Here is a 27,550-nt window from a genome sequence, read left to right on the forward strand (position 1 = left end):
ACGAGGACGAAGATATAAGGGAGCAGGCGATGACACTCGTCTGGGGGTAAATATAATTCGTGGTGTCTCGCGGGCGAGTTAAGTGGTCGTGGCGAGACGGTAAACGTAGAATGGGCCGCAATTAAGAAGTCGAGACGAAACGCGGGCTATGAGACGGGAAACGTTCTCCGTTCGGAACTGACACGGCCGGATTGCGCATTCTGTTTGAGATTTGCATAAAGCACGGAGAATTTATAGGCTGGCGCCCGAGAAAGAGAGAGCCGAAAGGTCGCACGATAGAATTAACGCGGACTGCGCGGGCATTAAGGAGCCTCTACTTCTCCTTCCTCGCTTCCTACGTCTTTTTCCACTTAAGTACTTAGCTTCTTCTCGTCTCCGCTGCTTTCAGAAAACATCTGCGTCGTTTCCATCGGTTTAGTGACGCACTTGCAACCAATTAAATTTCGTGACGAAAACACACCGATCCGACCGTATTATATCTTAACCGCAAACTTAAAATTCTATAAAAATTTCTGCAGATTCTTGTTATTTCCAGCGAAGATATATCAAATCATAAGGTATATCTTAAATCATAAGTTAACAAAATCTAAGTAACAGCAACTCTAACGTAATTATTCATAGTCGCGTGGACCATAGATATATAAGATTTTTTGCTTTTTCTCGAAAATGCGCGTATCAAAAGAGAATGTCGATTATTTTATATTTTTTATCAGTCACTCAGCCTTTGAAATTTGCATGATTAGAAAATCACGGCGCATCCCGCACAATCAATACCCATCAATAAGACGAAGATACTGCGTACAGTATGAGCTCCTGAAGGACGTGGAGAAAGGTGAAGGGCCAATTATCCGCAATTTCGTGTCTCGCGTAATTGGAGGAGGAAAAAGAGGCAGCGGTCCGTCTCGAAAGTCCCCGTCCACTCCGTGCTTCGCCCCGTTGTCGTCTCATCGGTGATCTCTCGCGTTTCGCTGGCCACCGAGGATTAATTCAATTTCGGTCTAGCTACCAGGGATTCCTGAGACAAAACTATGTTGCACGCTCCTAAATCCCGACCGCTTCTCGTTAAGACCTCGCTGGCGGACCGCGATTGTGATTAAGGACGACGTCACTGCCAAAGTTTCGCCACCTATAGCACTGAATTAGCTATCGGTGGGTTTCTCACGAGGAAGATCGAACCAAAGACGATCCGTTGGAAATGAATAGTTAGTGTGAAATGCTAAGGATTCGAAAATTAAATTATCTGAATTTGAGTACTACAAAAGTCGATATTGAAATTATCTAACAGTATTGCGACATTTTTCGTGATAAAATGCACATATATATTTGTCATTGATTATATTTAATAATCTGTCCGCATTTTTGCGTTTCAGTACACCAGCATACGATTACGCGCCGAATCCCGATAAGCAATGGATACTTCAAGTTACGCAGAAGATGCAACCTATTCACAAGCAGTTCACGGATCTCTTAATGACAAAACGATTGCAAACATTACAGAGTGTTGATGCGGCCGTAGATAGAGTACGTTTAATATTTGCATAGAATAATTTAGAATTTTTTTAATTCAACAAATCGCCATGATTATGATGTCCTTATTCATGATATCTCGTTATATTGATTTTATAATAGATCTATCAAGAATTGAAAGATTTGGGCGAGCTAGATAATACGTACATCATCTACACGTCCGACCATGGATATCATTTGGGACAGTTCGGACTCATAAAAGGCAAGAGCTTTCCGTTCGAGTTTGATGTAAGGGTACCATTCCTCATCAGAGGTCCTGGCATCGAACCTGGATCCGTGTAAGTTTCTCAATTGCACATTGTAATTTAGGCATTCTCTTCATTGAGATATAATTATACATTTTTTTAATGGCTACTTAGTTAACAATTATTGTGAAATATGTTAAAGGAAAATATAAAATAAGTATCTATTTTTCGACGTTAACATTATTATTTATTGAACAAAAAGACTTATTTCTGTCATCGATAATCATATAATACCATTAAAAAAGTGCAATCGTATGCAGATACCTCATTGTGTCCGCGGTAAAAGTAATGTCGCGAAAAATTAGACATCATTAAATCGTTCGAGTTTTTCCGCTTCTTTTTTCCATCGCCAATCGTAAAGGAGACATGACCCGTTCAAATTGCGTGACTCACGCTGCACATCTCAAGAAAAAACTGTAAATGCTTTCTTGGCAATTTTGTTAATTTCACTTTCGAGCCGGCGATGAATACCTATCGAATAACATATAATTATCTCGATCGCCGTACATAAATCCGTTTCTGAGAGGATAACACGCGAACGAACGGTGTGCAATAATTCCTTGCTACGGATGAGAGAATACAACGCGCCGACCGATGCTGTTACCACGATTCAACATCAAAGGGATACAATCTACTTGTTCGCTCAAACTCCTGGCAAGATTTCACGGCAGTAAATAGAGCGCTTGTCCGTAAGTGGCCGTTGTCTGGCCGTCTCCTGGAATTACGGTTGCGGATCGTGGAGAGTCCCGAATACGCAATAAATTATCCTCGTGGACCGTGAAACTGAGCCATGGAGAAGCAGATGGTGTAACGCAGTAACTGAATGAGCACAACAACGCCACTCGCAAATCGCCGTGTGAATCTACGATCGTTCTATTAATGGGCTGAGTTACAAGTTGTGGCGTTTTCATCAAGTTTAGTTGGTCCCTTGACATATTTCGAGATAACTTTGAAGAAACATTTTAATTAAAGATTTGATTTAATTTTTGCCTTAATATAGAACTTGATATATAACTATATTAATTATATAATTAAAATTAATTCGCTTGTTAGATACGTCATCAATAAAACATCTACGTAATGTTGCAGAATAGACGACATAGTTCTGAACATCGATCTAGCACCGACATTCCTGGACATCGCTGGCGTCGAGACACCACCACAAATGGATGGTCGCTCTTTCAAGAAACTCTTTCTTAAGTGAGCACATTGACAGTTTTTTTTCCGAATTCATGGGAAACGTGAAAAAATATAGATGTTTTTTAACTTTGCATGTAGTACGTCACCTAAAATTTTATATGACTTAAGTAATCATATTTATACAATGCATGTTTGCAGTCTTTGTAATCAACAAATTTTTCCTAATATTCTTTTAATCAAGCTGTATTTTTAAGTTCAAGAGAATAATTTTATCTTATTTTGCACGCACAATTCACACTATATTCTCAATGCACTAATTTTCAATAGAATATAAAGTTTAACGCCTAAATTTAATACGTAACTTTTAATCTAAGTCGCATAACTGGATTCTCAAGTTCATAGTGAATTAAAATTCCTGCTTCGCAACTTCATTAATTTACTAGAAGTTGACTTCGTTAAGCGAAGTTGTATTATTAAAGAGGACTTTCTGCATCCCCGCTCTTTGCATGCAGACTTGATCTCGTGTAGCAAGTTAAAAATTTCCGTTTTGTAACTCCATTAAAATATTATAACATCAATAATCTGGTTACGTGACGTGCAATCACTTTTAAAGTAAATCTTGCGCACCATCGATCGTGTTTCTCGTTTGCGAGTAAAGCTCGTTGTTACAGTAGCAAGCATGGCAGAAGGTCGAAGTTCAAATGGCCTGATACGTTCCTGATCGAGTCTTCTGGACGCCGTGAGACTCCGGAATCTATCGCTGAATCAAAGGCACGAGAGGCTAGAAAGCAAAATGCCACACAGGCTAAGCAACCGCCAAGCTTGACGCCGGAAGAGGAGGAAGATGATATCGCCGATACAGACGCTGATGCCGAAGTGGAGCATCGATTTATAGAGAACGACACCGGAAGTGACCAGGATATTTCAGAAGACGAAGACTTTGAAGATTCAATCATCGATGAAACAAGTGAGTCGTAAAATACGAACAGATTTATGGAGTAACAATATTTCAATCAGGACATTTAAATAATAAAAATTTAACCTGATTTAACTTGATAAATTAAATTTTATCTAATTTCTATATAAAAAATTCCGCTTAGTACCTCTGCCATATTATTTAAATGTCTGCGTAAAGCAACAAATTCTAGTTTCATGCTAGCAAAACCGATACACTTTAATTCATTCTGTAAATGCACATGTAAAACAATCTCTCACACAAGTCGCGATTTTGATTTCGCAAGATTCCGTATAGATCCGTTCGACTCGAGCAGATGGGCGCGCGGCGCACCAGTGTTACATTATAAAACCCACCGTTACGCCAGATGCTGTACGTTGCGTATTGCGCGTATACGCACGGTGGAACGAGTTCTTTCCCTGGTATGCATTAGCATAAATACCCGGTCCCACTGAATCGACGGGACACATCTCTCGCCTCTTCTTATTTTCCTCTCGCGATTATTGGGGGAACACTTTGTCACGAGGATATTTTCGGCGATATACGTGCAAAAACCGGCGTTATATCGGTGCCACGGCGTGTTCCTGCAACCCGGGAATCCCGATCTCGCGACATAAATGCGGACGCGCGAAATTGTCGCGGTGAAGGGGTCATCTTTTGCACGCGCAGTTCTTTAGGAGTTTCAGCGAGTAAACGCGCGACGCCCAAGCTGCAATCCTACTTTACTGGCCTGCAAACAGCGAATGCCTATGCCGCAATTTATTTTTTCGTTCGCGATAGACTGCAGTAACGTCGTCAGACAATTCCTCTTTATCGTCGCGGACGTCGAGCTTCGGAGAAGTTGAGTTCCATTCTAACATTGCGCCGCGTTATGTTTAGTTTTACGAGTATCTGTTTGCATATGAAGTTTCACGTTGATCTCTCTATAGCTTCGTGTTTTCAATACCATGAACGCTTTATGGTTATATATCTGGAGACCCGTTTCATTCTGAAACCACCTTGATTTTCTGTTGGAAGCAACACCATTTTACGTACGAACGAAAATTTCAAGAAATTCTTCCGAAAAAAGAATTTTCTTTTTTTCATTAAGATCAATTACCAGAAAAAAATGTAATTGTCGCAGAATAGTTTTACAAATGTCTCCTGAGTATGGATTTACATCCCATACAGCACGCAAAGATTGCATATATATTGCAGGAATCTTCCACCGCAACGTAGCAACATTGCAAATTCACTGCGAAATGTTTCTGCAGCATTGCTATGGGATTGCAGGAATGTGAAAATGTCCGCTTTTCGGAACATTGCAACGAAACATCATAATAATATTGCAATGTAATGAATTTGCAATAATTATAATTATTCATTATTATATACTTTAAATATTTTTATTTATATAACTTCAATATTTTTATTTATTAACATAAATAGACAATTATATGTAATATAACAATAGTAATAAAAAATGAAATAAACATTTTCTCTATTTTTGTTATAAAAAAGTAACTGTTCTTTATAAAAAAAACTTAAAAATCCTCTTCTTGAGATATTATTTTTCCTTTAATTATGTTAAAATATTTTTCCTTTAATTAAATAATTGAGTCTTCTTCGTTTTTGTTTGTATGTTGCCTGTAAAAATAAAATAGGAATTAAAATTTATATATTAGCATAAAATTACATAAAAATATACATATACTGCAAGTATGTATAGAATTATATGTAAAATGACATACTTTGATCTCTCAATCCTAACCGGAGCTTGAGCAAGCCACTTGGAAATGCATTCAGCAATTTCTGCATCAGTGGCATGATTGTGTATTTCATGAACAGCTTCTATAACAGAAAAAGTTATTAAAAATATTACAACTATTAATATGCAGTTTTCTAATGAATTTCCATAATTTTGAGGTTATAGTGATATAAACCGTAAGATAGGCAAATAGAGATTCTCTATTATAATTAATAGATACAAGATTTTAACAGCACACAAGTGCTATAATGAGACATATTATTATAAAAAAGTACTTACCTTTTTCTTTTACGTAACTACTTTCTTTTAAAATGATGCTCGCGTCATACAATCACCATGTTGTTTAGATAGTCGAAAGAGACAAACACCGCATACGCATATTACCGAGTTCAGATTCTGGTCATCATACATCATTGGTCGAATAGATTTGGACGAATCTCGTTAGGATAGGAAGACTCCAATGTTTTAATAAAATGAATTATTAACCCTTTGCCTGTAAACGCTTTTATGGCACCTTTATCCTGTAAACGGGGGTCATTTACGTCCACCTCATTAAAAAATAGGTTAAACTGTTTTAAAAAATCTGAAACAATTCGTATAGTTATATTGACTCTTCTATTTTGTAAATCAATCGGAAAACCAAGTAAAAAATAGTTTGTTTAAACAATGTGTTTATGTAAACAAAGTAAAACACGGAAAACGTACTATTTTGTTTAAAAAATTATAATTTAGGGACAAATTATCGAAATAAAAAAAATCAAACGGGAAATTAAAGCGTAAGGATAATACTTTCAATAAAAAAATATTGCAATATGGCACAATAAAAAAAAGCTTAATTTTTGAGCATGAAAAAAGCATTTTTAAAACATTTGTTTAAGCATGCAAATACAAGTATTTTACAAGAAAATCAATACTTTTTTATTTTAATGTTATTTTATTCACAAAAATAGTTTGAGTAAAGAATATTTACATATAAAAATTGTTGATATGAGAAAAAATAAGTATTAAAATAATTATGTTTTACTGCTAAAAAGTGTACTTACACTAAAGATTTTGTCTTGAAACTTATTTTCTAATAATATATATTACAAATCTTTATAAAAAATGTAAAAAGAGTTGATGAAAAAGTCACTCACCTACACACTTGGTATACGTTAACTGTAAACGAGGGTTGTTTACGTCCAGACGCAATTCGATCTGCTTGCTGTACTGGCTGTATGTGGACTAAGCTTACTAAACTTGGGGAGTGTGTACACTGTCTGGATACAATTTTACACGACACAGTCCAAGGCGGCTCCCTCCCTCCGTTTTTAAGGTACCGAAGATAGTCGCTTTCGGCCGGACACAAACGACCCCCGTTTACAGGCAAAGGGTTAATATTAATTAATTACAAATTTTGATTGTGCAATGTTTCCGAAATATTAATGTCATGTTGCTACAAGTGTGCTGGTATTTTGCGGATATATATCTCTGCAATGTCTTTGTACTGTTGCATTGCAATTTGCAACGTTGCAACGTTGCTGCAATGTTGGTGCAGCTTCTGGGCTGTATGGGATATCGCCAGATTCTAATATTAATAAAATTAATATTAGAAATATATTTTATTGTACAATTATTCAAATATGTATTTTTTTTCTAGGCTCAGATCCTCATCTCGACAATAGGGTGCATCCGATGCACGCACCCTTCGCGACGAAGCACGAGCGTCTCGCAGCGGAATGTTCGCGACCGGAAGCGCAAGCTGATTGTCTTCCCGGACAGAAGTGGCGATGCGAGAGGGATGGGCACCGCTGGCGGCGGCATAAATGTCGATACGCGATACCTCCGCCACCACAGAGGGTGTCTAAAAAATGCGCCTGTTTCACTCCGAACGGTGTGGTCTACACGAGACTCGATTCCGACGATTATGACGGACAGAGATACAGTTTCGCGAGGGACCGCCGATTCGACCCTTACGCTGACGCGACAGGATATTTTATTAGGCGAGGTAAATAGCGTCATAAAATTTATCACTGTCATATTGCATATTTTATCACGAAGAGGAAAATTATGACGTAGGTATAAAACATATTAAAGAACGATATAATTATTAAATTATAAAAATCAGTTCATGAAATTAAATATCTAAGAGATTTTACATTAAATACATGTTAAATATACTTCAAATTACTAATTTAAATTGATTCTCACAAAATAATTAATATTTTTTGACATAGATAAGCGTGAAGTATCAAATTATACCATGTTAATGGATAACGAGAAGTTTGACGACGACTTCAACGCGCAAGATGAACGCGACAGACGTGCGATTGACGAGGAGGATGACGAGGACTTCCTCCAGGAGTTAGATATGCTGGAGCAGGAAATGAGGAGAGAATACAACAAGATACGATTTAGGTATAAAAAGATCGATCAATATTATCAGTATTCAAGCAAATTTATCATATATTATACGTATATACATGTTTCAGAAATGGCAGCAGGAGGGAAAAGGGCCCGAATGATGACGAGATTGACAAACAAGATAATCTTGCCGGCGACTACTTGAATTACGACTATTCGATAAATGATTTTGATCCAACTTTAGATAAAGTTGTTACGGGACGCCTAAATGTCGACGATGTAATAAAGAGGCATCGAAGAGTACGGAGAAGCGTTACGAAGAGGGATACTATAGAGCACGTCACGAAAATCATGGAAAACATAGAAGAAGAATTAGATGGCTTAAAGGTAATGTTTATAACAAAGTATCAGTTAATATGCAATTTTAAGTGTACGATTGAAGACAAAGCGGTTGTTTCATCAATAGGAAACCCATCACTCATCCGAGACAGAAAAGTCGCTATCCTCAAAATGTCTGGTTTTACCGGAAGGTGGTGTAAACTGTACTGACGCTGTGTATCAAGATCCTAATGAGTGGCGGACGTCGAGACGGCAGATCGAGCAGCAAATTCGAGAAATGCGTATCCAGTTGGAAACGTTAAAAGTAAATAATATTTTTAGCATTTTTCTTTTTTTTAAACTTTAAAATTCCATACAGTTCCATAAAGTCCATAAAGTTTCGTACAGTTTGCTGAAACAAAACTTTACTCATAAACAAGAAAAGTACTTTGCGATGGAAATACAGAAAGTTTAAAGGTTTAATTGCAACTCCTAAGGAGATTATTGATATTATAATAATTTAATGGAGTTAGACAGAAATTTTTCACTCGCTACTTTATATTATTAAATCCCGCTTTAATAACATAATTAGTACAAGAAGACTAGAGTAGAAAGTTTTAACAAATTAATGAAACTGTAAAGCAAGCTCTTCATATTCAATTATTAATATCAGGCATCTCAATATATTAAACTTTATTTCCAGGAGATTCGCCGGCACCTAATGATCAAACGGCCACAATTCATTGCGGACAACGAGGAGAAACTCGCTGACGCGGAGGAATCTCGCGGCTCGCACAAAGTTCATCATCATTCTCCGAAAGTTCACGCAAATCGTCATCACAAGAAACACGATAAAATTGCCCACACTGCTATGGATCATGTTACGAGCACGACGGAGTCTGTCACGAAGATCGATACGACTCTAAGCAACGAAAAAGTTTCAACGGAAGGAACACTTGAGAGATACAGCACAACTCCCGTTGAAACTATCACGGAGACGACCACTGAGACTTCAGCAACGGGGACTCCGATATTTAAACCGAAGAAATCGCCCCGACGACAGAAAATTAAGGAATCGTCCACGAACAGAACGGAGACCGAGGAGGACAAGCCGCAGCGACGCAGGAAAACGCATCATCATCGAAGGAACAACACGCTGCTCACGAACAGTGTGCACGATGATGCTTTACGCGTAACGCATGTGAATGGAAGTGATACCGGCGAGGCAACGTCGTCTACGCAGAATCCCACAATTCGCGATCGGCACGATCACATTGAACACAAGTTTACGACCGTCCCTATCATCGCAGTCACGGAAGCGCAAAGCACCGCGCGGCAAGGAATCGCGAACGTATTCAGGAATAGCGACGATTTCGAAGATCGTACCACGGATTCGATCACGGTTACGGAACCGGGAATGACCATGACGATAGCCTCGACACATGCGACTGAGGTGCCAAGAACCAACCCGGCCATCAGTAAGAATGCAAGTTCGGATCGATCTCGAAGCACGCCCATAACGACACCAACAACTACACCATCAATGAAGAGATATCCTAAGGTACAGAAGAACAGAACGTCGGGAATTGTCAAGCCAGCAAGGATCGACGTTACTATTCTCGAGGCTCCCGAAAAAAAGCACAAGCAAGGTACGCGAAATAAAAAATTTCTAATTTATTATTTTATTTTATTTATTCAATTATTTTAAGTGGCTCGCATTTTATATCTTTAATGCGATTTTTAAGAAGTTTTAATTTTGATTATAGCTGCAACTAATAACAGTGGTAGCCGGCTACCGTCGATACTGAACAATCCATTAGAAGCGCGTCACAAGTGTTATTGTGAACCGGATGTGAAGAAAGACGAGAAAGAGATCGCTAGGGAGGAGAGACGAAGATTGAAGGAGGAGCGTTTAAGAAAGAAAGAGCGAAAACTCAGAAAGAAAGCCAAGCTGGAAAAAGAATGTCTGACAGAAAAGATGAATTGCTTCGAACACGATAATGACCACTGGCGCACCGCACCTCTCTGGAATGCGGGACCATTTTGCTTTTGCATGAATGCTAATAACAATACGTATTCGTGCATACGCACAATTAACGTGACGCACAATTTTCTTTACTGCGAATTCACCACAGGATTAGTGACGTATTATAATTTAAGAATTGGTAAGTATGAGAAGAGTATTCGTGATAAAATTCAGTATAAGAATATTAAACTATGTGAAATCTACGCCGTTTCTATAATCTACCGTTTTCTATAATTGGTTTTATAATTATAGCATATTTCAATTATAGTTAATTAAAATATTCTTAATAGATATATAAATCAATTTTAATTTCAAAAATTTCAAACAAATAATTACTATTATCTAAATTTTTTTCCAGATCCATTTGAGCAATGGAATAGAGTATCGTCTTTGACACCCATTGAAAAATCTTATCTGCACGATCAATTGGAGCACTTAAAAGGATGCAAAGGTACATGGGACTGTACAGTCGGCAGCGCTAGAGAAGCTATGCCACAGCTCCAGCAACATCAACGATATACTTCGAGAAGAAAATATGACGACTCGTTTGGTACGTATTGTAAAGAAATGCACAAACATTTATTATAACGTACGTGTTTAGTAATAAAAATTGAAATGATTTTAGCAGAAGATATGTTTGTACCTTCGGCATTACAAATTGTGCGCGAAAGTGAACTTGCCAGTCCACCCAATAAAAGACGGAAGAAGTTACAAAAGTAATATTTTAAAATATCTAAGTCCATAGTTCTATTAAATATGAATTTAATTGTTTTAATAATGCCACTTTTGTATTTTAGTTGGAGTAGACGCAGTAGGAGCTGGCAAAGCAACTGGCGACATCATCAGGATTCTATAAACCCCCGACGCCATAGTAATAGACATCAACAATCAACAAACTGATCATCGATATATCTTTTTTTATATAAGCTTTAACACATCCGTGTGACGAATTGCCTTAGGTATACATTGATTTCGCGATGCATTTAGTAGTCTAATTTATTTAGTAATAAATTATGCGATCACGGTGATATTTAAATTAATGACCTTTCGATTGTATTAGATGTTTGTCATCCACATTGTGCACGTTTCCAATTTTGCGATAATTGTTAAATTTAATTGTAAGAATTTCATGTGCATATGTGGAACGTATTTAAATTTAAATTTATAGATTTGCGAGATAAGTTGCGAGATAAATGTGTAATTGATATTATAAATTTGAAATAGCTAGGCAATTTTGTTCTTTTTCATATAAGCATTTTTACAATAATTTATTTGCGCTTTTTAGGGATTCCAAAAATATTTTAAGTAAGAGAAACGATTATATTATACAATTTAATTACGTATACATATTTTTGAGATGAGTGTCACGACCAATTGCAGTTTTTGGTAAATGAATCGGTCGATGATACTAATTTCTTTATTATAAGCATGTAAACACACACTAACGTCAACATAAAAAGATTTTCGCTCAAAATTCTTTCAAGATAAATTATTGAAACCAGCTGTGTAATAAAAGACTGCGAACGCACAACGAAAAATGTAACTTGATCTTCCCTTGTCAATTGCAATCTTTCCGTGATGTATTATTTATCTTACAATCAGGAAGAAACTTTATCGAATGCTGCCACTTTATTTAGCTCTGCTATTATCTTCATGTGACAAAGACATTTAGATGTTCTTATAACGCACTGCCAAAAAATTTATAAGCATCGATATTCACTGTCTATCTTAATATACTTCTACAACGAGAATGAATGATCTTAAATATTAGTTGAATTTCTAAGATCATTCAAAACCTGTAAATATTATTGTAATTACAAAATTTTTATTTTAACTATCTTTAACACCCTTTAACTATTTGAATTTTAAAATAAATATATAATAGTCAGCAATTTACATTGCTTTAGAAAATGCACAGCTGTTTTAATAGTAAAATAATTAATAGTGTACAATATTGTACTAAGGAAAGTATAGAATGCTGGCACATATCTAGTATAGTTATTTAAAAAATAAATATGCGATATGTATTTTAAGATAGTCCTTATATTGCTGATTTTAGACATAATTATATAATAAGCATTTTTCAATTGTTTGTAGCTTCATATTGCTTTTTATTTGTAATGATTTATAAAAACTTTTTGTTTATTGTTAAGTGTTGCATAAATCTTTTTCTTTCTTTATTATATTATCTACCTATGCAATTATCTAGAAATTGATTTTCAATGCTCAAAATATTCAGTAGAATGCTATATAAGGATTTAAAGTTTGAATTGCAACAATAACCAATTTTTAAATCAGCATTCTATCTTTTCTGAAAAATTCTGTATCATGTAACTGTGTTATTCATTTATCTTTATTTAAAATGAAAATGAAAGAAGCAATGTATTTAAGCTATTTAGAATGTAGAAAAGAACACTTTGTCTATGTAGTACTACATCATTCAAGATATTACATCATTCTTCTTTGAGTATAAAATTTAAAACATTTTCTCAGTTACCAGAAACTCAATTATACAAATGTGTATGTATATAGACAATGGAAAGTAGATAAATAATTTTTAATTCCATTTAATTGAAGTAATGTAATAGAATATTGAAATTTATGAAAGAAATAATTTGACAACTATTTTCTTGTATTTCTTTTTGTATCAGTCTGTAATAAAATATTACTTTTCAGAAAAATTAACTTATATATTTGTTTAATTACACACAAATACAATAATTGTTTAATTACACGCAAAGAAAGGTAAGAACCTGTTGCTTTCTTATTAAATTATAAAGTATCATCAAAAATCACTTAAAAATTAAAAATCAAGAGGCTCATCTAGTTCCTCATTAGTTTCAAAGATATTAGTAACATCACTAAACTCCTTACTAAATTTACTGTTCACTTGCAAATTACACTTATCAGGATCAGAATTATGATCACAATTTGTAGACTGTAAATTTTTGGTCTCATAGTTATCAGTAATATTTTCAGTTTCAGAACTGGAATCATCTAGTACGTTTTCAAAGTTAGAATCATTATTTACATCGTCACATGGAGATGTTTTTCTTGGCATTTCATCTTCAGCTTCCTGAATGTTGCAAGAAGCCAAATCCTGTGCATGAAATAAATTTTCTTTTTCTGATGAATCTAGATATTTTGCCCATTTACTCTCAGCAGCTTTATCATTGTTGGATTCATGAGAAATGCTTGCAGATGCGCTATAATTATCACTGGTATTATTTCGCTCAGCGATTAGAGAAGCTATGTCATTTGCTTTTAAAGAATTCAATTGTTGGACATACAGACGGCAATCGCGGCCAGATCCTTGCAAATATATCTAGAGATCAAAGCAACAAGATTCAATTTTGTAACATTGTTAAAATGATGGCACGTTGACAGTAACATTCTAAATGCGTATACCTGTTGTACAGACTGTTTTGCATTACACAACTTGCACTGCCATTTGCGTGCTTTTTTAACTATATGTACCTACAAAAACACAAAAATAATAATCTACTGCAATTTATAACACTGGTATCAACACAATTTTATCTGACAATAATTTTAACTCACTTGAAACATTTTACAGGAATAACAACACAAAACATTCATTTCTTGTGGCATCGTTCTATTAAATCTCTTGAAATCTGCAAGTCGAGAAAGCCGTGCAAAATTTCAATTCTGACACCAAGCACGCTGAGAGCACACGAGCACAAATAACAAAGGGGACATATGTAAAGCGGGAAACGCGAAATATACCGGGAAAATATGTCTGAAAGTGTCGATAAGAAAGACTGGTCGTCTTATGGGAATATTCGTGCGGCTCGAAAATTTCGTGGTACTCTCGCGGGAAATGTTGCTACTAGAGTAACAAAGTAGTCGAAACCAACGCATAGGTGATGTGGAAGCAGTAACAATTACCTGATCATGAAATATCGGAACAAATATAAATTGCGTAAAAGCACGAAATTTTTACGACACAACATCATTAAACATACAAACGTAACAGTCTGCAAATGCCTAAAAATTTCGAGAATGTTTATTTCGCTGCGTGTATGTACAGTCATAGGCACAGAGGTTGCGACACTTTTTTTTAACTGAGTTTATGAACACGCAATCAAATTCAGGATGCGAATCACTGTGACGCGCGCCTACTCGATGAACGATCATGAAGTTGTCAAATTTGCGTATACATGTGTAACACAGTTACATGGCGCGTCACAGTGAATCGCATCTTGAATTTGATTGCGTGTTCATAAACTCAGGTAAAAAAAAAGTGTCGCAACCTCTGTGCCTATGACTGTACACGCGTACGCGCACTTGTGATATTCTAACTGCGCAAAATATGCGCATTAAAATTTAAAACATTTTATAGTCGATTTCACGATATTTTTGCAATTATGCATGTAAAATTGGGAGAATATATTACTCCCTTGACAATGAACAATTTGAGAAGTAATTCATCCTTTTCAAAGTTCTATATAGGCAATTACAAAGATCCTCAACACTTACCCATACACGATGCTTGCGAATACACTCGATGATTGCGAAATCCTTGAAAACACTTGTAGCACTGACGTTTCGCACTCGCGACGCGACGCAATTAACTCGATTCGAATGACATACTCTCTCGATACGACCGATATTAATATATTCGGCACTCCCGACGTACTTTCGCGTGCACAATTTGTCCACGACGCGCACGTACGTTACAATCGTCCGAAGATTAAACGCTCGCGCGTTCACACAACACGTAGGTATGCGAAAACGCACCCTTCCATTGGAAGGCTTCCAATCGCGTGATGTTTAAAATGGCGGCACTCCCGATCCCGACCGATACTGATACAACCCAGGTAGCAAGATCACGTCATTTTGACGTCGAATACTAGTCATGTTCGTACGAATGACGTCAGGTGACCAAAAATTGACCATCAAATATAAGTCTTTTGAATGACATTATAATGACGTCATTATATTACGTCACCATGATAAATTTTATATACATACATATATATATATATATATATATAATATCGCCTGATACCGCATGGTTTTTGGTTGGTTCTCTAAGAATTATCGACGAATTTAGAGGTAATCTTTAGTTCTTTTTTTTTATATTTTATTAGACATAAAATGAAGTTTAAGAATATTTTATTTGTATGTATATTTTTGAATTTTTAAGTTCGTACATAAGTGTACGAACTTAAAAATATGTTAAAGTATTCTTAATATTATAATATAATATAAAATATAAAATAAAATAAATAAAAAAATAAATAATAAAATAAATAAAAAATAAAATTATAATATAAAATAAGTATTCTTATTAAAAATATGTTATATGTTAAAACGTGTTCTTTAATATATTAAGAGCAGAATTTAAAAGGCACTTACTAAATATACTCGATAGCGTAGTGGACTAGAACGAGGACTGTGGAGCTCAACGACGCAGGTTCAAATCCCGTGTGAGGTAAGTGGAAATTTTAATTAACAAAACTCGAATACTCTTTCAATATGGTACATTTTCAATGGTACATTATAACTGTATAACAATTTATATGTACACATTGCAAAATAAATCTTGTTTAAAATAAAATAATAATTTGGTATATAATTTCGATTTTATCTCTTATTTCGCGTTATGTTATTAAAACGTCATTAAGACGTTACTAAAAGGTAAAAACAGGTTACGAAGTTACGTCTTTTTAACGTCTCAGAATGTCGTCTTCGATCTGTGACATTAGACCGTCATTTTCACGTCTGAAAGACGTCAATTAGTGTCGTCAGTATTGGTCATTAAAAGACCAAATCCTAACGTCAAAATGACGTGATCTTGCTACCTGGGAACCGACAAGTACTTTCTCATTTATATTATTTTTTCATTATTCTTTCTTCCAATTTCTTTGTTTCTTTTTAATCTGTGGATTACTATAAAAATACTTTATCCCGCTTTGCTCGAATATATTCTTTGTGTATACAGGGTGGTCCACTTAAATCGATCATCTTAGATATTTCACTTGTTTTTGATGATACGAAAAAATGTTTAAGGAAAAAGTTGCACCGTTCGAAGGGGCTATCATGATGACAGAACAATAATTTTTTCAAGGCTATTTTTTTCGGAGATTCAAAGGTCAAGATAATTTTTTTAAATGGAACTACATATTTTTTTTGCGCAATTTTATAGCCAACATCGAGAGGAGTTCAGCGACCTATGACAACATGACCTTTAAATGATCTTGAACGTGGGAAACAGAAAAATCAAACTTTATGCTCTTCAACACAAAAATTTATTTAAGGTGTTCGAAATGATGTCCTCCGACTTCAATACATTTTCTAAGGCTCCATGGACGTTCTACTTATCGAAGCCACCTTAGATTTTCGACGGTCCAGTAGTTCATATTTCTTCTATTTACTTGTCCATGGTTAGTGAACATTGATTCATCGGTAAACACTCTCATGTTCTGGAATTCAATGGAATGTAAGATTGAAATAATTCCATACATGTATTGTGTGCGTGTGTGTATGTGTATGTAAATATTTATGATCATGAAATGCTTTCGCAGTTCAGTTCATTTCCTGAGCTTCTCGATATCAGAGTTTAAATATGACTGATTATACGAAAGAGGAAAGAATAGAAATGCTTCTTATTTACGGTGAAAGCGGAAGAAGCTCTACAGAGGCGCAGAGAATGTACGACCAGAGAGAAGCCTGAGAGCGGTCACGCTCGCGTTTTAACTGTAACGCCTCAAACGTGGACATTGAAGTGATTGAAGTGATTCTGTCTTTATTGCTCACTGAATATTGAATAAAGATAGAATGACACCGCGAGCGTTGGGAGCGTCAAGTGGAACGCATATGTCCACGTTTGAGCGTTACAGTTAAAACGCGAGCGTGACCGCTCTTAGGCTTCTCTCTGGTATGGCCAAAGATACCCTGAAAAGCGTTTACCGTCTCGCGCTGCATTTGACCGTCTTATTAAAACATTTCGTGAAACTGGAAGTGTTTGTTCACGTAAGAAAATGCGACCTCGTTTGCAAACTAATGAACCAGTAGAAGTTACTGTTTTGGCTGCAGTGGCAAATAATCCACATATCAGTTCTCGACAAATACAAAGAAATACTGGTATTTCCAAGACAAGTGTTTTACGCATTCTTAAACGCCACTCATTTCATCCATATCACATTGCATTGCATCAAGAACTTCATGGAAATGATTTTATTAATCCAATAGAATTTTGTCAATGGGCGCTACAACAGTTGGAGGTCAATGAATTCTTCTTCAACAGAATATTGTTTACCGATGACTCAACTTTCACTAACCATGCACAAGTAAATAGAAGAAATATGCACTATTGGTCCGTTGAAAATCCAAGGTGGCTTCGACAAGTAGAACGTCAACGTCCATGGAGTCTTAATGTATGGTGTGGTGTTTTACACAATCGAATCATTGGCCCTTTCTTTATTGATGGTATATTAAATGGTCAAAAATATGCTAATTTTTTGTCCCAACAATTACCAAACTTATTGGAAGAGGTGCCGTTAGAAACTCGTTTACAAATGTGGTATCATCATGGTGGTTGTCCGGCTCATAACGCACGCGTTGCACGTACAGTTTTACACGAAATGTTTCCGGAACACTGGATAGGAAGAGGAGGACATATCAGTTGGCCAGCACGTTCTCCTGATTTGAATCCTTTAGACTTTTTTGTGGGGAATGTTAAAGAACACTGTTTACAATGATGTACCAACTACACAAGAGAACATGAGAGAGCGCATTTTGAATGCATGTGCTAGTATAAATTCAGAAATGATAGAAAGGGTAAGAGTATCATTTGTGCATTGTATTAGAAAATGTATTGAAGTCGGAGGACATCATTTCGAACACCTCCTTAAATAAATTTTTGTGTTGAAGAGCATAAAGTTTGATTTTTCTGTTTCCCACGTTCAAGATCATTTAAAGGTCATGTTGTCATAGGTCGCTAAACTCCTCTCGATGTTGGCTATAAAATTGCGCAAAAAAAATATGTAGTTCCATTTAAAAAAATTATCTTGACCTTTGAATCTCCGAAAAAAATAGCCTTGAAAAAATTGTTGTTCTGTCATCATGATAGCCCCTTCGAACGGTGCAACTTTTTCCTTAGACATTTTTTCGTATCATCAAAAACAAGTGAAATATCTAAGATGATCGATTTAAGTGGACCACCCTGTATATCGTGCATTGAATGCACATTCAAATTCGACGGAAAGGATTGCCGCCGTTTTGTTAGCCATCACCATAGACTGACGCAATATCAGAAAGGCATCTAACAAAGTAGATTCGTCGTGTTGCCTGAACTTCTTACACTTTTGCATTAGATGTACACGCGTTAGAGAAAAAAGAGAAAGAATAAAAAAGATAGAACGAGCCAACCGAAAAGTTCATGCAACGTGCAAGAAACTTGAAGTGATTCGCGCAGGTTAAGTCGGCTCGGATATCGACGACATTCTCTATCTACCTTTCACCTACTCATCGGTTCTCTCGTTAAACGTAGAGAACCTCAAGTAAGAGTATGGACATCGTGGATCGAAAATGGCGTTCGTTTGTCTCTAGTATGGTCACTATCTATGAGGAGTATGCAATATAACCTTCCTTACTTTAGGGTTAAAAATATTAGTGTAAGAAAAGTAAGTTTTTTTTTATCCCACCAACCAAACCGCTCACAAAGAGTCCTGGAACTAAAAGGCGCATTACGTCAGGACTCTCCGCCGGTTCCACGCTCCCGGCTAAAAAGGGTGATTTTGTACGACCTACGTCCCCCTGTGGGCCCCTGCCCCCAGGAGGTTCGGCCACCCCTCCCCCACCCGGACTGCGCTCGTCCAATAAAAATGCCGTGCATTCCTGTCGAGACCGGGCAGAATGCCTCACGGGTGGGTCATGTTGCCGAGTCGGTGAAACTAAAACCGCGCCCGAGTATGGAAGGGTAGGAGTACCCGCAGGGAGCGCCCTGCGGAAGGGTTGGTGGCCCGTGGGTCAGCACCCACGCGGGGGGAGGGGAAGGGAGCCCGCGGGTCAGCACCGCCGCGGGGGAAGGGGGAGGGAAGGGATAAGAGCCCGCGGGTCAGCACCACCACGGGGGAGGGGAAGGGAAGGGATGGGAGCCCGCGGGTCAGCACCGCCGCGGGGATAGGGGAAGGGAAGGGAGCCCGCGGGTCAGCACCGCCGCGGGGGGAGGGGAAGGGAAGGGAAGGGATGGGAGCCCGCGGGTCAGCACCGCCGCGAGGGGAGGGGAAGGGAAGGGTAAGGAGTCCCGCAGGTACCGCCCTAGCGGGGGGAAGGGAAGGGAAGGGTAAGGAGTCTCGCAGGTACCGCCCTAGCGGAGGTAGGGGAGGGAAGGGTAAGGAGTCCCGCAGGTACCGTCCTAGCGGGGGGAAGGGAAGGGAAGGGTAAGGAGTCCCGCAGGTACCGTCCTAGCGGGAGGAAGGGAAGGGAAGGGTAAGGAGTCCCGCAGATACCGCCCTAGCGGAAGGAAAGGGAAGGGTAAGGAGTCCTGCAGGCAACGCTCTAGCGAGGGGGTAGGAGTCCCACAGGGAGAGCCCTGGAAGGACGGGTGAACTGCAGTCGGGAGCGCTCGACTCCGAGGAAAGGGAAGAATGAAGAAAGACTACATACAAAAATACATACCAAAAAGCAAAAAGAACAAAATTACAATACATATTATTATTAACAAGTAATAACAGAAATAAGATAAGTGTACGCAAGTGTAATAAAGCCAGTAAGCACAGATACAATACACACAAATATAATAAAAGCCAATAAACAAAAACTAAAAACAATTTGCAATATAGTAAACTAAATTAATTTCGCATATAAATAAAAACAATTTTCCGCGTTAGGGTGGAGGGTGGGTCCGCATGGCGCGTCCGGGTTCTCAAATTGTTGCGCGTTCGCGACATCGTTGAACTCGAGCACAGCCACATTGGAATTTGTTGTAAACGTCGGATACGTCATCAGCCACTCTTGGTAGCCTCCGTTGAGGATCTTGATCTTCTTATACTTTGTGCCGGGATCACATTTCTCGAAAATGTCCTTCAGTATGTTCAGATAAGTGCTGGTCGTCAAAGTTTCCTGCGTAGTGTTCCAGTCCACCAGAATTATTACGTCCACGTGCTGCGCCGACCGATGCTTAAATCAATCGAATGACTGCTTGTCCTTGTGAAAGCAGTCCGCGAACTTGTAGCCCAGCTTTCTGAAAGCAAACGCACCATGATGAATGTTCCAAGCGCGCCGATGAATTGAAAAAGGATATTTTATAAAATTAGAAAGTTATAAGCGAAAAAACATTATGCGAGATGTATTTACCCCGGTTTAAGTTCCGATTGTGGAATGTTGATGCACTTGTCGAACGTAATTTTGGAACCGTCATAATGAGCCTTCTGCCTGACGTCGATGATCAAATACCTGTCCACCTCCATTTTCTCCACCGCGTCGTTGTGCTTCCTAGAACTATGCTCATAGCGTATCTCTAACTTTTGCCTCAAGTCTGCAAGTATATTTTTCACTTCATTTATCTAGAATACAAACATTCATGTATTTACGCACACGCAACGGCACAGTTACCTGGCTGGTCACTCTGGCATACACTGCCATACGCTGCTGCTTACCTGATCAACGGTCATGTTGGTGGAATAGATGAACTTAAAAATCATTTAAAGCAGTGAATCGTTGATATATAGTTAAAGTTATAGAATAGTTAAAGAAACTATTCTATAACTTTAACTATTTTATATATCAACGATTTACTGCTTTAAAAATCATTTCAAGCAGTGGAATCGTATAATTACCATTTAATTTTAAGATTTTTTTATTGGATTAAAATTTAGATCCAACATCTCTTTAAAATAAACGCTATAACTATATATACACGGCTGCGTCGAAGTCGTCCAAATTCCTACAAAGTAGATAGATAGCATTTTATTTCAGCTTTAAATTCCCACAAAGTATATAAAAAACAATATTTGATATAATTATTAATTAAAATTAAAAGAATTACCTCGTGATTTAAATAACAAAATCTATCTTTAATGTTGCGTTTCTTCTCATTAGTATATGCACTTTTTAAAGTGAAAGCCAAAATATCGTGTAAAAATTTTTCAGAAATTGCATTTATATATGCAAAATTTACGATAATCATTCGATTGTGATCCTTCAAATTTTTATCCCAAAACATTTTTCGTATAAATTTGGGCCATGTATTTGCATTACCAACAACATCTTGAACCGCAAGCCAAGGATTATTATTTAGTTGTTCAACTGAATATGCCATTTTAAAAGCTGCGTTCCACTTGGCGCTCGCAACGACCGCAACGTCATTCGGTCTTCATTGCTCACAATGCTCACTGAACATTGAATAAAAGCTGTGTTCGGGGAGACGCTATTAGCGCTATGTAGCGCTGAAAATCTATAGTATACGTGACATGACTATAGAGTTTTAGCGCTGATAGTGAGCTTCCCGAACACAGCCAAAGACAGAATGACGTTGCGGTCGTTGCGAGCGCCAAGTGGAACGCAGAAATCTACGCATGTCCGGTCGCTCTGCACTGTCCCTGTACACCGTCGGTATGTCAGATTTCCTAACCCCGAAACTGTCATTTTTCAGTAAGCTGTAACTTTGGTTCTACTTGAGAGCGACGATTTTCCTTCTCTCAATCGTGTTTTAGGACCAAAATATACATTTCTACCAAGTTTGAAGGAAATCGGAGAGGAAGGAGCTCTCCTTCACAATTACCATATTTTCTTACTATTGGCAACTAGAGTCCTAAATAATCAGAGAAGCGCAATCGGCGTCTCACTTGCTGATTGGTTAACCGCCATGTTGAGCCCGTAATACATTCTGTTGGGAAACTAACCGCAACCGGCGTACCGTAAGTGAACAAAAATTATAGTTATAATGTTTTTTTTCCAACAAAATACATTTTAGATATCCTTAATATGTGCAATTGTTTTTGACAAGACTAATATATATTATGTATTTATATTATGATAAGAATAAATATTTATGTTGTAACAAGACTGATATAAATAAAATAGTACTAAACAAATTATGTACGATTGTCATTTATTTTAAAGAAAATATTACAACTATGATATAAAATATATTATTATAAAAGTTATCCTAAATATATCTAAACAGTGACACAATAATTAGATTTGTCAACATTTTCTTTGTTACTTATTGGAATTCCTTTTAGTGACAGTAGGCTGTAATCTTCGCAATGCCTTCTCCATTTGGACAATCTTACTGAACATCTTACGCAACTGCTGCAAACCTAAATTACGCTCAACTGTTAAGTCTTGAATAACTTGTGATGCTTTGTTACACTGTAATATCAGTTCATCAATTGTACAACATTTTACTTTGGGAACCAGTATAGAAGGGATTGAATGTCTTTCCTGAATAGAATAAATCTACAACATAATTTATAACAAACGACGCGAAACCATTATAATTAAATTAAATTATTATTATATTATTAAGTTGACTTTTTATAATTGTGGATACATTATATTAATACTGACCTTTGTAGAATTTGATTCGTGAATAGATATATTATGAGCCTTATTATATTGTTGTTCCCCTTTATCAAAAAGAGCCAGCTCCTAGACAATGAATAACTATCATATTATGATAATAACTTAATTTTCTTTAACGTTTTAACGAAATATCGATGTTACTTACCAAATTGATCTCCATTTTTCAATTTAATGTGATATTCCGAAACTTTAACTTCTCTTTAACGTTGCTACAAGTTCAGAATTAAAATTACAACGTTTCTGCATAACCTACTTACACGAAATAGACAAGCTGCGTTTGTGTACATATGGACAGCTGCGGGCCCAACATGGCGACCATGGGAAGCATGGAAGGGATAACGATTGCGCTTCTCTGATTATTTAGGACTCTATTGGCAACCATACAGATGTGACGCTCACAAACTATTCGTGGCGAATTATTCGCCACTTCGCGGCGAATTATTCGCTACTCGCTAAAAATCATTCGCAGCGAAAAATTCGCTGCATGAAAAAACACCTTTACTTGAGGTTCTCTAGTTAAACGCATCGGTTCCAGAGGGCACTCGGGTAAGCCTCGTTACGAGAATATCTTCCGCATTATTCGTGGCTGCCGATCTTGCGTTTATGTTGTGCCGGCTGTTTCAAGCATCAAAACAAACCTGCTCGTTTTGTTCTTCATCGATTGCTCTTTACAGATTAAATAAATTAAACGATATGAGTCGCAGAAAAAGGGCGAAGGTAGGCACTCGCAGTTTCTTCTACGTTGCTAAGATAACATCTGTGTGATTATGCACCAAGTGTCATGTGTAACGCTCAAGTTGTGATGCTGTTTCTTTTACATTTTATCCTTTAATAATATAATAATAAATGGAACAAACGAATACTCTGTACGGCATTTACGGTACAGTTATACGCAGAGGTTTCGTTTCCTTTTCGATTCTTTCGTCGTACGGGATAAAGCGAGGCTATATTTTGATTGTGTACATACGCAGCGATGTGTGACGTGATACTTGTCAATCTACTATGTAATTGCCTTAGTTTTCTCGCTTTAAAAGTTTTTTTGTCATTTACGTGAAGTTTCTATTCTTTAATTAAATGTATAATCAGTTTATACTTTATATAAAGAAGTATATTTAATTTGTAGGTGGAGTACAGAGAAATGGAGGAAAAATATAATCAGTTAGAGGATGAGAACGCCTCGGACACATCAGAGAAATCCAAAACTGGTCTTGTAACACCGGAGAAGAAAGTTCTCACTGAGATGAAGAAGGAACCTGAATCTACGGTGCCTACTTCAGTGCCATCTGTTTCTAAGGCTGAAGTCAAGGAGGAAGATGAGCAAGATAGCGATCACGAAGATCCACATGGTATTGCGTCAAGTGATCGTCCAAATTCATTAACGTTAACAGAAATATTAATATTGCGTTTGCATTTAGTGAAGGAATTGTTGAATGGATTAGAGGGTGCGGCGTTTCAAAGTCGTCTGCCGTTCGACAAACTGACATCCACCGAAGCAGCATGTTTCCCTGACATCTCCAGTGGGCCACCGCAAACGCAAAAAGTATTTCTGCACATTAGGAATAGACTTGTGAGTGCCTGTGATCTATAAATTTGCGCGATTGCTGTTTTGTTTCCCTTTTAATCTAAGTGATGAAATTTTTAGCTGCAAATGTGGTTGGAAAATCCAAAGCAACAGCTGATCATCGAAAATGCATTCCCGCAAATTGAGCCACCCTACAATAGTGACACAGTGCTCACTCGCAGGATTCATGCCTTTTTGGAGCGTCACGGTTTCATAAATTTCGGAGTCTTTAAACGTCTTAAGGTAACGTAATAAATGCTAGACGTGTAAAATGGTAACATAGGTTATTCAAATTAATTTACAGACTTACGTTTGTTATCAGAAAAATAAGCAATCTATATCTGTTGCAGCCCTTACCAACTAAAAAAGTAGGTAAAGTCATAGTGATAGGAGCTGGTATTGCTGGATTGGCGGCGGCTCAGCAAATGCAACAGTTTGGCTTGGAAGTAATCGTATTAGAGGCTAGGGTAAGCTAGAATTTTTGACAATCTAAATATTTTAATCCATAAGAATTCGTTTTTACTAAAAGTCCCGTTAATCTGCATTTTCAGGATCGCGTTGGTGGGCGAATCGCCACATTTCGTAAATCAAACTATATCGCGGATTTAGGCGCTATGGTGGTAACAGGTTTAGGCGGAAATCCCGTTACGACCCTCAGTAAACAGATCAATATGGAACTCCATAAGATACGACAGAAGTGTCCGTTGTACGAAAGCGACGGTCAAACCGTACGTTTACAATTTTTATTATTAACATATTAAAATAGAAATTGTTGCCCAAAGTTATGGCGTCGATAATATTGCGATATAAAGCGATATAATTTTTATCTCGATAAAGATAAAAATTATATCGATCTTGTTATTTTACGCATTAATCCATACATCGTAAAGCGCGAATTCAGTATATATTAATCTCTTACAGGTCCCAAAAGATAAGGACGAGATGGTCGAGAGAGAATTTAATAGATTACTCGAAGCAACTTCTTATCTCTCGCATCAATTGGATTTCAATTACGTAAACAGCGGATCTGGACAGACCGGTAATACGCGGCCAGTATCCTTGGGTCAAGCGCTGGAGTGGGTGATACGTTTGCAAGAACAAGGTGTAAAGCAGCGTCAAGTGGCGCACCTGCGTTCCGTGCTGTCGCTGCAGGGGCGATTAATTACTAATCAGCACAGAGTATGTGCAATCCATCATTATCTTTTCGACAGATATGTTATTAGCCTAGAGAAAAAACTGAATTATAATGATCGACTAAATGGCCAATTTACATTGCAGATGAGTTCTATCATGGATCGATTGGTAGAATTGAATAAACAGTACAAAGAAATGAGCAAGACGGAGAGCAAGTTACAAACTCGGGATATAACGCAAGAGTTTGTGCTGCGATCTAAAATGCGTGATCTGCACAACGCTTGCAAGGTACGTGATTTTTATCATTAAAAAATGTATCATTGTGGCGAAGTTAAACGGAGGTTAAATATTTAATGCATCGATTTTATTTTATGTTCCAGGAATGGGACCAGTTGTCAGATCAGCAGAAAGAAATCGAAGCGAAGTTACAAGAATTGGAAGCATCTCCACCCAGGTAAATAAATTTATTATATTTTTAGATCACGAACGTCTCTACAAACTTTTCTTATTTCTGACACGAATCTTTTATCGTTGATTGCAGTGACGTTTATCTGTCTTCCAAAGATCGGCAGATACTAGACTGGCATTTCGCGAACTTGGAGTTTGCCAACGCAACGTCCCTATCAAACCTGAGCTTGAAGCACTGGGATCAGGACGACGATTTCGAGTTTACTGGAAGTCATCTGACGGGTGAGTACGCTTTGATTGTCTAATATAAATCGAGCATTTTAGTGTTCGAAATTATGATAGTTGAAAAATTTGCGAGACAGAAATGCGTGCGAATATATTATTCGCTTGTGCCATACGTAATTTTAAGCAACTTACGCACGGAGAGATTAAACGTGTGTGCGAAATGTCCGTGTACGAACTATTTTTGTTTTTCGAATTATAAAGAAAATCATTGATACGTTAATTACGAATTATTTGCGTAGCATTTAACTATTGCATGAATCGCATACGTGTACGATTTTTGCGCGGCCGGGTTCGCGGTATACCCGTGTTTGCTGAGACACGATGTTCCTTGGAAATTGCTGAAGCAGAGAGGAGATGATGCAGATAATGAGTGAATTATTCGCGAGTTGCGTCTCCCTTATAGGCGTTTGATACTCTCGCCCCTCGCGTCTCCCTATAGTTGACTTTATCAACCTTATTGAAAGCCGATAGCATGAGATTCCGTGTAGATAGTCGCCGTATCCCCCCGACCGATCAAGTACCAGAGCTCTCATTATGTGAAATTATACTATGATCATAGCCCGTAAAGCCTTGCCAGCTTACTAAAGCGGCGACAGAAAAGCGGCGATGTTAAAAAAATATTTTACGATCGCCGATAAACGAGTATTTTTTTACTTTACGTTGGCGAGTTAGCTGCTGCCGAGTATTTTTAATTTTACGAGATATGTTTATTACAATATGTATGTAGTATGTGTACACGTTCTAATTACATTTTATCACATTTGATCTTGTTTCGCAAAATATACGTAAAACAGCGTTAAAATCAGAATTTGATACATGCATTTTTCAACAAATATTTTAATCGATATGTGAAACTAATACTTTTATATCTTTTGGTACAAATACTCTACCGATTGCACAGACGCGTTATATAAACAACTCTTGCATGAGAGGAGAATATTTTTTTTCCTCTAAAATTTTCATGAATAACTACACTATTTTTTAACTGAAGTTAACATATGCCCTTATACGTCGTCTTACATAAAGTATTTTGTATCATTTACTAATCGCGTCCATCATAAAGAGTGCTAAGAACATTAACGTAATATTCACGATGGAAATCCGATTATCTCCTTAACGGCCTTTGCGGTACTCGATGCGCAATCGAAACTAGCCGATATCGCTCGTCGCTGTAATGCGGCTTAACTGTTGCGTGTGCCACGCCGCATTGCAATCTCGAGAACGCTGAGTCGGTCGTGCGACCGGGAAGCTGCCTCGAGCACACCGGTCCGAAGTCCGGTTCCGTGGACGTGAGACGGGGCAC

General features: G+C 37.3%; 5 protein-coding genes and 1 long non-coding RNA gene across 6 annotated transcripts in view; 3 read left to right on the forward strand and 3 right to left on the reverse strand.

Annotated features, from left to right (window-relative positions):
* LOC105288155 (extracellular sulfatase SULF-1 homolog) overlaps nucleotides 1-11,839 on the forward strand; it is a 64,916-nt gene extending 53,077 nt beyond the window's left edge. Inside the window, exons 6-18 of the mRNA XM_026973814.1 lie at nucleotides 1,371-1,521; nucleotides 1,630-1,805; nucleotides 2,862-2,972; nucleotides 3,584-3,879; nucleotides 7,254-7,601; nucleotides 7,831-8,011; nucleotides 8,086-8,344; nucleotides 8,424-8,600; nucleotides 8,979-9,924; nucleotides 10,042-10,440; nucleotides 10,660-10,851; nucleotides 10,927-11,017; nucleotides 11,099-11,839. Coding sequence (XP_026829615.1) covers nucleotides 1,371-1,521; nucleotides 1,630-1,805; nucleotides 2,862-2,972; nucleotides 3,584-3,879; nucleotides 7,254-7,601; nucleotides 7,831-8,011; nucleotides 8,086-8,344; nucleotides 8,424-8,600; nucleotides 8,979-9,924; nucleotides 10,042-10,440; nucleotides 10,660-10,851; nucleotides 10,927-11,017; nucleotides 11,099-11,201 — 3,430 coding nt within the window. The 3' untranslated portion in view covers nucleotides 11,202-11,839. The remainder of the gene's footprint in view (nucleotides 1-1,370; nucleotides 1,522-1,629; nucleotides 1,806-2,861; nucleotides 2,973-3,583; nucleotides 3,880-7,253; nucleotides 7,602-7,830; nucleotides 8,012-8,085; nucleotides 8,345-8,423; nucleotides 8,601-8,978; nucleotides 9,925-10,041; nucleotides 10,441-10,659; nucleotides 10,852-10,926; nucleotides 11,018-11,098) is intronic.
* A 1,131-nt stretch (nucleotides 11,840-12,970) lies between these two features.
* LOC105288154 (MRN complex-interacting protein) lies at nucleotides 12,971-14,081 on the reverse strand. Its single transcript, XM_011354196.3, has 3 exons — nucleotides 13,863-14,081; nucleotides 13,710-13,778; nucleotides 12,971-13,626 (listed from the first exon to the last, which is right to left on the reverse strand). Exons 1-3 carry the CDS (start codon nucleotides 13,911-13,913, stop codon nucleotides 13,105-13,107), a joined length of 642 nt encoding a protein of 213 aa, XP_011352498.1. The 5' UTR covers nucleotides 13,914-14,081; the 3' UTR covers nucleotides 12,971-13,104.
* Nucleotides 14,082-19,940: 5,859 nt separating this feature from the next.
* LOC105288153 lies at nucleotides 19,941-21,001 on the reverse strand. The gene is made up of 3 exons (XM_011354194.3): nucleotides 20,930-21,001; nucleotides 20,628-20,836; nucleotides 19,941-20,514 (listed from the first exon to the last, which is right to left on the reverse strand). The coding sequence occupies exons 1-3, from the start codon at nucleotides 20,972-20,974 to the stop codon at nucleotides 20,457-20,459; spliced, it is 312 nt and encodes a 103-aa protein (XP_011352496.1). The 5' UTR covers nucleotides 20,975-21,001; the 3' UTR covers nucleotides 19,941-20,456.
* A 1,110-nt stretch (nucleotides 21,002-22,111) lies between these two features.
* On the forward strand, nucleotides 22,112-22,890 carry LOC113562896. The gene is made up of 2 exons (XR_003407227.1): nucleotides 22,112-22,189; nucleotides 22,517-22,890. It is a non-coding gene; the product is annotated as an uncharacterized LOC113562896 (long non-coding RNA).
* LOC113562895 lies at nucleotides 22,387-23,200 on the reverse strand. Its single transcript, XM_026973620.1, has 3 exons — nucleotides 23,005-23,200; nucleotides 22,845-22,925; nucleotides 22,387-22,733 (listed from the first exon to the last, which is right to left on the reverse strand). Exons 1-3 carry the CDS (start codon nucleotides 23,017-23,019, stop codon nucleotides 22,494-22,496), a joined length of 336 nt encoding a protein of 111 aa, XP_026829421.1. The 5' UTR covers nucleotides 23,020-23,200; the 3' UTR covers nucleotides 22,387-22,493.
* Nucleotides 23,201-23,432: 232 nt separating this feature from the next.
* LOC105282940 (lysine-specific histone demethylase 1A) overlaps nucleotides 23,433-27,550 on the forward strand; it is a 106,541-nt gene continuing 102,423 nt past the window's right edge. The window contains exons 1-10 of the mRNA XM_011345283.3: nucleotides 23,433-23,576; nucleotides 23,983-24,205; nucleotides 24,275-24,426; nucleotides 24,502-24,663; nucleotides 24,771-24,887; nucleotides 24,972-25,148; nucleotides 25,342-25,599; nucleotides 25,699-25,842; nucleotides 25,935-26,008; nucleotides 26,096-26,244. Of these exons, the coding sequence (XP_011343585.1) occupies nucleotides 23,463-23,576; nucleotides 23,983-24,205; nucleotides 24,275-24,426; nucleotides 24,502-24,663; nucleotides 24,771-24,887; nucleotides 24,972-25,148; nucleotides 25,342-25,599; nucleotides 25,699-25,842; nucleotides 25,935-26,008; nucleotides 26,096-26,244 (1,570 nt within the window). The 5' untranslated portion in view covers nucleotides 23,433-23,462. The remainder of the gene's footprint in view (nucleotides 23,577-23,982; nucleotides 24,206-24,274; nucleotides 24,427-24,501; nucleotides 24,664-24,770; nucleotides 24,888-24,971; nucleotides 25,149-25,341; nucleotides 25,600-25,698; nucleotides 25,843-25,934; nucleotides 26,009-26,095; nucleotides 26,245-27,550) is intronic.

Source organism: Ooceraea biroi, chromosome 11, assembly GCF_003672135.1.
Source record: "Ooceraea biroi isolate clonal line C1 chromosome 11, Obir_v5.4, whole genome shotgun sequence".
Classification (NCBI taxonomy): domain Eukaryota; kingdom Metazoa; phylum Arthropoda; class Insecta; order Hymenoptera; family Formicidae; genus Ooceraea; species Ooceraea biroi.

Bases quoted from the DNA above. Each gene is read 5' to 3' on its own strand.
- LOC105288154 (XM_011354196.3), bottom strand. From the start codon at position 13,913: ATGCCACAAGAAATGAATGTTTTGTGTTGTTATTCCTGTAAAATGTTT. The intron at 13,779-13,862 runs GTGAGTTAAAAT...GTGTTTTTGTAG, and splicing joins ATTCCTGTAAAATGTTTCAA to GTACATATAGTTAAAAAAGC. The intron at 13,627-13,709 runs GTATACGCATTT...TTTGATCTCTAG, and splicing joins CAAAACAGTCTGTACAACAG to ATATATTTGCAAGGATCTGG.
- LOC113562895 (XM_026973620.1), bottom strand. The intron at 22,734-22,844 runs GTCAGTATTAAT...ATTATGTTGTAG, and splicing joins ACGAATCAAATTCTACAAAG to ATTTATTCTATTCAGGAAAG.
- LOC105288153 (XM_011354194.3), bottom strand. From the start codon at position 20,974: ATGATTTTTAAGTTCATCTATTCCACCAACATGACCGTTGATCAG. The intron at 20,837-20,929 runs GTAAGCAGCAGC...TTTGTATTCTAG, and splicing joins CCAACATGACCGTTGATCAG to ATAAATGAAGTGAAAAATAT. The intron at 20,515-20,627 runs GTAAATACATCT...GTTTGCTTTCAG, and splicing joins CAATCGGAACTTAAACCGGG to AAAGCTGGGCTACAAGTTCG.